The 11,680-nt window shown below is 30.7% G+C and overlaps 1 protein-coding gene across 1 annotated transcript; it reads right to left on the bottom strand.

Annotated features, from left to right (window-relative positions):
• Positions 1 to 2,844: 2,844 nt before the first annotated feature.
• Positions 2,845 to 5,872, bottom strand: LOC145607304 (polygalacturonase-like). The gene is made up of 4 exons (XM_081663005.1): positions 5,429 to 5,872; positions 4,532 to 4,821; positions 3,341 to 3,566; positions 2,845 to 3,063 (listed from the first exon to the last, which is right to left on the bottom strand). Exons 1-4 carry the CDS (start codon positions 5,870 to 5,872, stop codon positions 2,845 to 2,847), a joined length of 1,179 nt encoding a protein of 392 aa, XP_081519131.1.
• Between the last annotated feature and the right edge of the window lie 5,808 nt (positions 5,873 to 11,680).

The following is an 11,680-nucleotide window of genomic DNA, read 5'->3' on the forward strand; positions in this document are numbered from 1 at the left end:
TGTGATGTATATATACACATATCTCACGTATGCATGTACATAAATCTGGCATCTTATGATCTTATCCCTTTTAAAATTTAGCTTAGCTTCATTTTAAAGGGAAAATTATTTTGGGATTCATTCATATAGAAATTGTACTCAGCAAATCAAATGTAGAAGCTGGCTTTGCAAACTTAAAGCCGCATTTAAGGGGGAAGTAAGTGAATATTGTCATGTGATAATTGAGAGCAAGTACAGGTCATAATAACAAGTACTAATAGTACATATTAGGTTTTCTATAACCTTTGTCAAAAAAAAATAAAAAAAAATAAATAAAAAAAGTACATATTAGTTGAATTTAAGAAATCCAAGTAAGACATAAAAACATGTGTATTGTCAAGCCGTCAAAGGCTCTAAGGTAAACCATAAGTTAACTCTCGCAAATGTCGCAATGTGATGCGCGAAGATGTTTGGCGTTTCGCCGTTTCATATTGTTTTCACTAATTATTGAACCATTTGTATTCAACGATTTCAGATATAGAATATAGACATTAAAGGTCTAGGTGATAATTGTTCAGATTTTATAGTATTGCATCCACTCGATTGCAAATATCCACTCGATTGCAAATAAAAATAAAAATAACTTATGCAATCACAAATGTGAGAGTTGAAACTACTTAACACCCATGATCCCAAAGTTATAGATAATAGCGAAGGATTTTTAATTTTTTGGGACAATTTTTTGCTGATACTAGTATTTCTAGTAATACTCTCCGCTTGTTACATATATTTTCCTTTGAAATTTTTTTTTTTTTTTTTTTGAGCAATATTTTCCTTTGAATTTTATTGGTAGAATTTTTGTTAAATTATTACTGATTGTCATTAATTGATTTTAGTATGTTCCCCTCAAAAATTGAGTTTAGTGTGTAATAGGCGGATATTGACGGTGTTTGGGGGCCCAAAGAGTATCTTCAATCTGGACCGATTGATAAGAGGATAATTAAAGGCCCAATAGAAAAGGAATATAAACCCACAACACTCTGAGTCTCTGACCCATACCAGCATACCTCCCTCTCTCATTAATATTATCACAAATCTATACTTTTAATTGATCCAAACTAACTTTAAAAACTAAATGAATTTAATCCATAATTCCATACGATTGGGGTGCCTATTCTCGTACCATTCCATTCCAAGTTATTGAACCAAACAGTCAAACACCCCTTGAGTATATGTATTTGATAAGGTAATGATTGAATAGTTGCTACCTCTATGTGCTTGTTTGGTTACACTTAGGACCTGTTCTGATTTACTGAACTGAACTGATTGGAGCTGAACTGAACTGAACTGAAATGAATATATATATTATGAGAGAAGGAAATTAAGAACTGAATAAAACTGAACTGAGCTGAAATGAATATTTTATGAGAGAAAGAAATTAGGAGCTGAACTGAACTGAACTGAGTTGATAGGAGCTAAACTGAATTGAAATGAACTGAAATTAAGTTGAAGAGAACAGGCCCTTATAAGACATAGGCAATAAAAATTCTTAAGATATGCTTAGATCCCTTATTGTGTTGGTTAACATGAAATTTGCAAAATTAAAGAATTGCAATTAGCTAAGAATTTTAACTTCTCACACACCATATCATAGGAAGTTGCTACCTCACCTTCCATTAGTCTTTTAAAATTTACATCTACTACATGATACACAAATTCCCTTATATCAACCAGACAAATAACAAATTCCTAGGAAAATGAAAAAAGTTACTTCCTATTTTATGTAAAACTTTGTATGAATTTAATTGCAATGCAACCAAACAACAATATTGAATAATATTAAATATATAGAGAAAAAAAAATCCAAATACCTCTAATTTTTAAAAGCTAATACGCCAATACATTGCCTAGCACTTAATTTTTTTTTTATTAAGAAGTATTTTGACTTGGTCATCAAAATGCTAATAAGCTACTGCTGAATATGCCCTAAATCATTCTCTAGTCTCTTCTTCATTTTCCACAAATTTTCAATTTCTAAGTTTCTTGGTAGATGCTTATTGTTTTAGCCTACTCAAATATGCTTAAAACTGTTTATATGCTTTAGTTTTAATTATCATCTTATGTTGTGATTGGATTTTTTTTTTTTTTTTAAAAAAAAGGTAAAAACCTTATTCTCCTTTTCCTCCATCATCTTTCGTCAGTTTTTATCGATGGAAAGTTTATATCTTTGTTTCTTGTGTACTTTTCTTTGTATTCTTGTTTGTTTTTCATAACTCTTCCTCTTCTAAGAGAAACTTTCTATTCTTAAAACGACATGGTTTTTCTTTAAATCTCTGAAAGACTGAAAGGATATGTTGTTCTTCAAAATACAAGCTACGATTTTTCTTCTCTTCTTTTGAGGGAAGATTTGCTTTTTTGCTTTGTTGAAATTGTTTCATTGGTGAAAAATTATGTGGGATCGCAAAATTTATCAACTTTTAGAATACATCATATTAATTTGATGAAAATCATCCTATGACTACAACAAACTGTTAGATAAGTCTCATCCATCTCCTCTTATACAATTTCATATTCTTCTAAGTTTTCCTGTTATTATACAAACAAGAAAAATCATTTTTACAATTATGTTGTCCCTTAATTAATAACGTTACAATGAAAACTGTTTTCCGTACCAAAAATTGTTTACACTTAAAACAAAAAGAGCCCTAATGTAATGTAATAATAAAACCATCCTTTTATATATAAGCCATCAATCATTGAAGTTTATACATACAATTAAGCTAAGTTTAATCAAGAAGCTAAAAAATTAAAATAGCTTCTTTAATTTATATCAGTTTATAATCAACTCATAAGAAATGAGTTCTATTATAAGCAACTTCGAGGGGTAACTTTGCCTCGACTACTTCCACGAGCATAGCTGCACTTTGAAATTGCTGGTTTTTTTCCAAAACTTAACCTTACATCTTTCAATTTGATCCCTGTGCATGGATTACTTGGACTACAAGTAAATATTATTGCCTCTTTGTTTTTTGATACACCTTTTACATTTATGTACTTTATATTACTAATCTTCACTCCGGAATTCTGTCAAGGAAAAAAGAAAAAACACAATCTAGGTTAGTAATAGAAAATTGATGTATTTTCTCAAAAAAAAAAAAAAAAAAAAAGCTTATGCATCGTATAAATTAAAGTAAACACCGGCTTCCAGTTGTTGTTATTAACCCTACTTGAAAGCATATAAGGTGGCTTTTGAACTATATGTCTACACGACTACATATACATGTCACATCGTAGGTTTTTTTTTTCATTATTCATTAAGGAGGTCGATTTATTTTGAAAGATTTACAGAATAAAATATTACCTGATGAGGGCATTGGTTATTTGGACAATATTTTTGGTCAATAATGATAGGATTATAAACATTGTACATGTTGAGATTTCGAAACGTGATGCCACGGACAAAACTGTTGCTAGGTCTAGCCCATGACTTGATTCTTACACCATTTGTTGTCTTCCAAAACCCTACGTTTGACACTACTACATTTTCTACTCCAGCTTCTCGTAGGCTGTTTCCCATGCTACCAATGCTGCAAAACAGATAATATATACTTTAAATTTACATGCATCAATTTTCATATATACTTCTTATTTAAGATATCATAACCTTTATACATAAATATGATACTCTTTTAGAATAATTTTGGGGGAGAGGGGTAAAGGGCATGCATAGAGACGGACTAAAAAAAAGTGCAACATAATTTAACAAACCTTGCTACAACAATTAGAATTAGGATGTGATATGAGCTGGTTGCATACTTGTATAATTTAACATAATTATGAGTTGTTTTCCTTTTTTTTTTTTACCCTATATTATATAACATGTAACGACATGCATGCTTGTATAACTTGTATTGCACCAACACGAATATGTGGTGCAACTAGAAAAAATATGGGCAAATGGGAGTCTTGGATATAGAATGAGACTATTTTCTCCCTCCCACAAATAAAAAGATGTTTCTATGGTAGTCATCCTTAAAATGACTACCGAAAACAAAAGGAATTTATTATTATTATTGCTTAATATCGAACTCTAACTCCTACTGTCCTACACCATGTTAGATTCAATATGGACCTAAATTCTTGCTTGAAGCCAGACTTAAATAACTATTAAAAATAAAATAGCAAGATTTTAAAAAGCAAACATAAGAGTTAACGTAGATAATCACACCCTTAATTGCTTCACATTGTAAATACTACTATTAGATATAATTGTTGCAACAGGCTTCCTTAATTGAAGGCAGTAGTTGCAACAATTATATACTTAATATATCAGGCATTGGATCCACATTATATGCTAATCAAGTACTCGTATCTAATTACTTTCCCCTCATATGAAAAGGTAATACCTTCCTTCCGTTTGAAATTAATTATGACACGTATATTTAATTTCATTAGTCTATTTAAACTACTAACATGACAATAAAATATAAACAATAGAATAGTCCGGTTTTGTATTACGCAGCACAATAAGAGAAAACAAAAGGAGACATACCTAATACCATGGCCAGGACCGCAAGCAATATTATTAATCTCGGCGTTTTGGGTGCCAGGTCCAAGGGCAATACAATCATCTCCCGTCTTAATCACCGAACCATAAATGGTAAAGTGATTAGTGTGTTGAACGTTAATGCCATCGGTGTTAGGACTACCACTCGGAGCTCTTAGTGTCAAGTGATTGAGGTTTATTTTGTTGCAGTTCTTTATACTCATGTGGCTCTTTTGGCTGTTTAGTGACTTCAGTCCATTCAACACTACGTTTTTGCATGATACAAATGATATAGACTGCTCCAAATTAAACAAAAATACAAGAAATTATGAGAATAATATAGATAAATAAAAATAAATAAATAAAAACAATATAGCTAAAAGAGCAAGACTAAAAAGGTATGTAATAAGCCAATTATATAGTTATTAATAAGAAATACTTAGCTTCTTCGTATATAATATTAATTAAATTTAATACTTTATAGGAATCATGTGTGTTACGGCCTCAATTTAACTTAAATATACTTGTTCTTCATCTAGAATTGCTCCTCATCTAAAAATACATACGTACAGTCGTACATTCAAACAAGGTGTGACATGCACGTATACTACCTTACATGCTACTATGCTAGGCTTTTGCCTTGCATGACCAAATACTATTTCTTAAACAAAATCGATCAACTTATTAATATAAATTATGAGGTGTTAGATAATTTTTACAAAAATTAATTTTTTTTTAAAAACTATAATTAGTTACACTACTTGTGCTATACTATCAACTTATTAACAGCTTTCTATAAACATATATAATTCCCTAAAATAGTGAACAAAATTACCACAAACAAAGAAAATTAATTATATATCCATTTAACTAATTAAAATTAGTAATGCATTATGTTTGTACCTGTGCTCCATTGTTACAATACCCTATACGATGTCTGCATGACCAAAAGTCGTGACCCCTAGCATCAAGGGTACCACCATTAATAACAAGACCATTAATATTGTAAAACATTAGCCACACACTTGACCGGGCCAAAACCCGGTAATCCGATGGACCGATTATTGTACCCTTAATCCTTAAGGTGACTTGTTTCCTACATGGACCGTTGAAGAACATGGGTCGGACCACAAATCTTCCATGTGGTATAATGAGTGTGACGGGCCTAGTCGATCTACAAGCCCAAGACCATGCCTTTTGGAAGGCTTGGGTTGAGTCGGTCCGGCCATCGGGCCTTGCCCCGAAATTTACTACACTCTTGGCTGCATTTGGCTTTGCTAAAACAAGTACTAAGAAAGAGATGATAAAGAGCTTAGTAATATTGTTAAGAGGAAATAACTTAACCATCTTCCCTTTGCAAGTTTTAGGGAAAGAAGGATAAGTGTTATAATTGTGGCTTTTGAGTTATCATAAGTGTAATATGTATAATGTTGATTGTAGATCTTATGAATGATTATTAGTCAACTAATCAAGATAAATCATGTTTATTTAAGTCTTTTATGTCCTTTAGTACGTATGGTGTCATTGCTTATGTTCGAGTAATCTTTATGAGCATGTGAAGATGTATAATTAATTATTTGATTAATGTTAATGAGGATCTTATTAGTATTGTCTCCCTTTTAGACAATGCAAGAAAGAATATAGCCTACTTTTCTGCTTCATATTGTTTAATCTATAGGTAATTATATATTTATATTACCTCCATAAAATAATTGAGACAAACCCTAGTCTACTTTATACTAGGTATCAAACATTTGAAGAATTATTAAAATGGATTTGTACTAAAGGATTGACAAGATTAGTGAGTCTCTAGTTATCATATCAATAGCTTCCTAGCTCAATATTTGAATTATGTTTAGGATATGTGTCCATACATTTCTATTGATATTAATATAACTTAGCTTCTACACTACACTGGTGGGTAGATGTAAAAAAATTGTGGATAAAGTAAGAGATACAAAGTAAAAGGAAAGCGGGTGTACAAATGAAAAGGCTTTGCATGTCAAAATGGAATAAATTAAAAGTAATAAGCTAAGGTTTTTGAAATACGGCTCATGCAATATAGATAATGAGTACTACCTCCGTTACACATTATTTACAACGTTTAGACATTTTTTCTCTCTACTTTATGTCAAATCGTTGCAGATAATATGGAACGGATACAGTAGAATGTTAATGAATTGAAGGGAGTGTTAATGATGTAAGATTCATTCATATCAATCAACTTTCTACCCACAAAGTTAACTTCATGCTTGTAATATATTGTCATTATATCAATCCAATTGTCATCATCGACTTAGAAGAGGTTGTAAACATGCATTCAGAATTGGTTGTAAACAATTGAACCATCTATTTGAGAATACACATACTTAAAAATTATGTATACATTATTTACCCTAATTAGTTAATTCTAGTTTATGTTGTTGTCATAAACTAGAGTTAACTAATTAGGGTAAATAATGTATACATACAAGACCTATAAAGCTATCACCTACACATATTATCATCGGTGATTAGCCATTGTATAATTAAGCCACAAATGACCAAGATTAATGTCAATTATCATTATAATATTGCATAAATTATGCATGAAGAACTAGTAAATTGCAAAAATAATGTAGAATGACAAAGTAGGAACTTAGTTTTTAGGTGGTGTAGTTAGAAGTGCAAAGTTAAAGGCGCAATTAAGGGGAAAGAATAACATGCACGTTGCATGTGAGTTAGTAGGAGAAACAATCGTACAAATGTAATATGGAATTTTAGAAAATATAAAAAAAAAAATGGGTGATCCAATGAACATAAATATGTGTGTATATCGAGCCGTCTTAGGTATGGACGAATTAACTCTTGCCACGTGAAACGTGGAGAGATGCCGGAGTACTTGTTGCCGTAACAGTTGGCCATTGGATCCTATTGGAGATTTCTACTCAATTTATTTGTGATTGCCGTATTATGAATTCTCTCTTTCTTGTTGTACCTTTTCAGTGCTAGAAAGTACAAATGTGTACCTGTTCTAGTAGAGAAAGAATCAATTTATTACATATAGTTTCGAGTGTACGGTGTACCTATAGAGTAAAGTTTAATTTGAAAAGAAGTGAAGCAAAATTTGTGTATATGGGGTTGCAAGCGGCCGGGATTGATGAAAAGAGATTAGTGGCCTAGTAGGACCAAATGAAATAAGAGTAAAAGACAATGGAGCAATATCAAATGGACACCTCGAAAAGGATTATGAGATAAACATAAAGTGATCGAAGGAAGGAGTATGCAATATTGTCAATGTAATATGATTCGTGCATTGGACCGTAGTATGAAAACAAGAAATGTATAATTCTTGAAATGATCGAATATAGGATGATCGATTTTGGAAATTAAATGAAAATATATGTCCTTCAATATCAATAAGGTCATAAAAGCATATGCTTGTTTAACTATGTCACAATAGGTTCATGTTTTGGAATGCATGAATTTAGTTCATGAATTTAAATGAGGGACTCCAGACTTGTACTATGTTACTTGCAACATATACAGAGTACCAACTTTTTTTCGCTAGTATTATTGACTTATTGTGAATTAGATCATGTTTGATTCACCTTAATTTTGCTGAACTGAAATTATTTTTACTGAACTAAACTTATTTTTACTGAACTGAACTTAATTTTACTGAACTGAAATCATTTTTACTAAACTGAAATTATTTTTACTGATTTTCTATTATAATTCTTCTTTAAAAAACTAAATTTACTGAACTGAAATTATTTTTACTGAACTGAAATTAATTTTACTGAACTGAAATTATTTTTACTTAATATTATTTTTTTAAGGTGAATCAAACAGGGTCTTAGTCTAATACGTCCTAAATTATCCAACTTTTCACCTCAATTGTATATATGTACTTGAAATTTGGGAAACAATAGTTTCAAAGTTCATAGAACTCTCACTAACTTTTTCAACGACGAACTCTCACTAACTTGCTAAGAATCTAAGGTTCGAAAGAAAAAGAAGATAAACTACACTAGTCTAGAGCATCTTAATTATAAAAAAAAAAAAAAAAAAAAAAAAAAAAAAAAAAAAAAAAAAAAAAAAAAAATTATTAAAAAAAAAGGGTAAAGAAAGAATAATAAATAAATAAACCTGTACTTTAGAGCAAAATTAAACTAGAATCCTTACCAAAAATTCCTTACTTATTTTTATTTCAAAAGGGCATATCTTGGTGTTGTCCATGTATATAAGTAAGTGAGTCAAAATAGTGTACAAAACAATTTTTTACAATGTTAATGAATTGGAGAAGGACACCGATCATATCTAAGCACATTTAGGTTTGTTCTTTTTTCTGGTTTATTATTTGGCGACCAAACATTAAGGTGTAAGGAAAAAGGTAATAGAATCTCTACCCCTAAAGCATCATCATTTAACAAGATTTGAACTCTAATTAATGTATGAGATTTGAACATAAGGAGTTCAAAGTATATTGTTATTTTGAATTTTGACAGGGTATTAGGAACGTGGTTCAAACAATATATTGGACAGCACAATGTAACCCAATCAACTTAATTGGTTTACTTAGCACAACCCCCTTTTCCTTCATATCTAACCCTTATATAAAAAAAAATGAATGTTGTGCCGCTTCATTTATTTCTCTCCTCTCTAGTCTTATACTTCCTCTATTTTTTTTTACTTGACATGTTTCTTTTATCACGCTTGTCAGTGCAAAATTTTAACGATCAACAACTTAAATTCTCCATGATTAAAAAATATAAAAGTTGTAAATATGATAGTACTTATTGAGATGAATTCAAAATGATCCAACATGAATATGTTTTTCTTTACATATTATCACAAAACACGGTCAAAAAAAGGGTGATGAATAGTGTAAAAGTCAAAGTGTGTCATGTAAAAAAGAATGGAGGAAGTATAATGATTAACAAATTATAAAAAGGGCACCAAAATCATCATAACAACACATTTAGGATTGCAATGGATGATTGTTTTGACCTTTTTGATATAATAAATAATACGTTGTGTTTTTTCTATACTTTTCAAGTTTATTTTGCGGACAACTCATCTATTTTATTTGTATTACAATAGTTCCATTTGTTTTGTCAAATGAGAAATACAAAATTTGTAAATAAAAAAAAATAAAAAAAAAAAAAAAAACCATAGTACCTATTTTGAATTTCTCATTTGACAAAATAAATAGGACGACTATTTAATCAAAGCTATACAAGTAATACAACTATAATTAATTGTCTGAACGGGTCTGATTAGAGGTAAAATCTTACAAAAGAGGCCTTTTGAGTTTCTGAGCAGGGCAGAGTGGAGCAGGGCAGAGTGGAGCAGATCAGATTTCAACAAAGCAGAATAGAGCAGTGCAGAGCTGAGCAGAGCAGGGCAAACCTTCTACATACTGCGGAGCAGATTAGAGTAGATTTTAGCAGAGTAGAGCAGAGCAAAGTATATTTCAGAAGAGCAGAGCAAAGTATATTTCAGAAGAGCAGAGCACAGCAAAGTAGGACAGAGTAGAGCGGCTCTGAAAAACAGAGTCTCATATGTATTGTAATTTGTACATTGAGAGAAAAAGAAAAGTTTGTAGGAATTACAGTAGGAAAATGAGAAGAAGAGGATGGCAAAATTTGCTCTGTTGTAAAAATGAGTAAACAAAAAAATTGCTAATTTCATCTTCTTTTTTTTTTTTTTTTTTTTTTTGAAAAAGAGAACTCATAATTAAATAACAAAGACAAATTACAACCTAGGAGCTAAACAAAAAAACTAACACACACCAACCTAAACACTAACAAGAAACGAACACCCTGTAGAGAAAGAACGAAGTGTATGATAGAACCAGAACGCCTCGCCGCATACCAATTACTCAGGAGCCTTGACAATCATACGAACCCTACCAAAACCTTATTGTGGACCAAGAATTGCCAAATGAACTGAAAACCTCGGAATGGACGTAGACCGCAGGTTGAAACCTGTGAAGAAAACCGAAACTTGCAATGACCCAGAGGCCCATTTGCAATGGAAGAAGTGGAGAGATGAAATAACAACCCAAAGTTGAATGCATTTGTTGCTGTAAAAAAGACCTTTGACCCGATTCCACTCCCAGGGAACGAAAAACATAGCTCACTTCATCTAAATAAGGAAATATGTTACTCGTATATGGCTGATCCTAGTAAGGTACAATTGGTGGTAGGTTTAAAATTGCCACTTAGCAAGACACTGCAAAAGACAATATCTTGGTACCTCACTTGTTAAAACAATTAAGCTATCGATGAACCTTCATTTCCAAAATAATTGATACGTTTTGACTTTTTTTCGTAAGTTAATACCTAATTTTTTTTAAATTACGAATTAGTAAAAATCATAATAACTTGAAATTCTAATGTAAACATTAACAAATCCAATAACATATTGCTTATTAACATTTTGTATTATGTAACAGCAGAAAATGATGGTCAAAGCTTTAAAAAAAAATAAAAAAATAAAAAATAAAAAAAACGCTTTAATTAAAATGAAACGGAGAGAGTAATATTTACTCCGTATAAGCAAAAATTAATTTTTAAATTGAATCATAATGGATGAATGGATGTGGCCATATCCTACATACTATACCCTAACCCACCTTAATTTTGTCCCTTTTTGTTTGCTTTATAAGAATAATCAATAATGTTATTATGTACTACTTTCTTCGTTTTTATTTAGTTGACACTTTTCTTTTAACACACTTGACAACACCCTATTTAGATAAAATCCCACTATGTTAAGTTTTATCATAGGTATAAATCACAAAATCTAGTTAAAGTGTGAATGTCGAATGAACTTAAACAACAAACAGACGAAGGCAAACATTAAAATTCAAAAGGAATATAAGTATATAACCATTGAATTAACATTATCATCCTCGGCCTCTTGCCCAAAGTCCATATCTTCTACGAACTACGAAATACTCTCCTACGTGTGTATAAGATAATTGTTAAATTAAATTATTAATCAAATCAATCTCCATTACAAGAAAACTCTAGTACTAGAATCACAAAAATAAAAGATACATCATTATCTAAGGTTCTAAGTGTCATACTAATGTTCACTAATAAAAAAACCAACCTTATCAACAAATTTACATGATATCCACATATTTTTACACTATTCTATCAT

Source organism: Chenopodium album, chromosome 23 (assembly GCF_948465745.1).
Source record: "Chenopodium album chromosome 23, dcCheAlbu1.1, whole genome shotgun sequence".
NCBI classification, from domain to species: domain Eukaryota; kingdom Viridiplantae; phylum Streptophyta; class Magnoliopsida; order Caryophyllales; family Amaranthaceae; genus Chenopodium; species Chenopodium album.

Coding starts and splice junctions, on each gene's coding strand:
- LOC145607304 (XM_081663005.1), bottom strand. CDS start 5,872: ATGGTTAAGTTATTTCCTCTTAACAATATTACTAAGCTCTTTATCATC. Junction 3,567..4,531: donor GGTCCTGGCCATGGTATTAG/GTATGTCTCCTT, acceptor TCTGTTTTGCAG/CATTGGTAGCATGGGAAACA. Junction 3,064..3,340: donor ATAACCAATGCCCTCATCAG/GTAATATTTTAT, acceptor TTTCCTTGACAG/AATTCCGGAGTGAAGATTAG.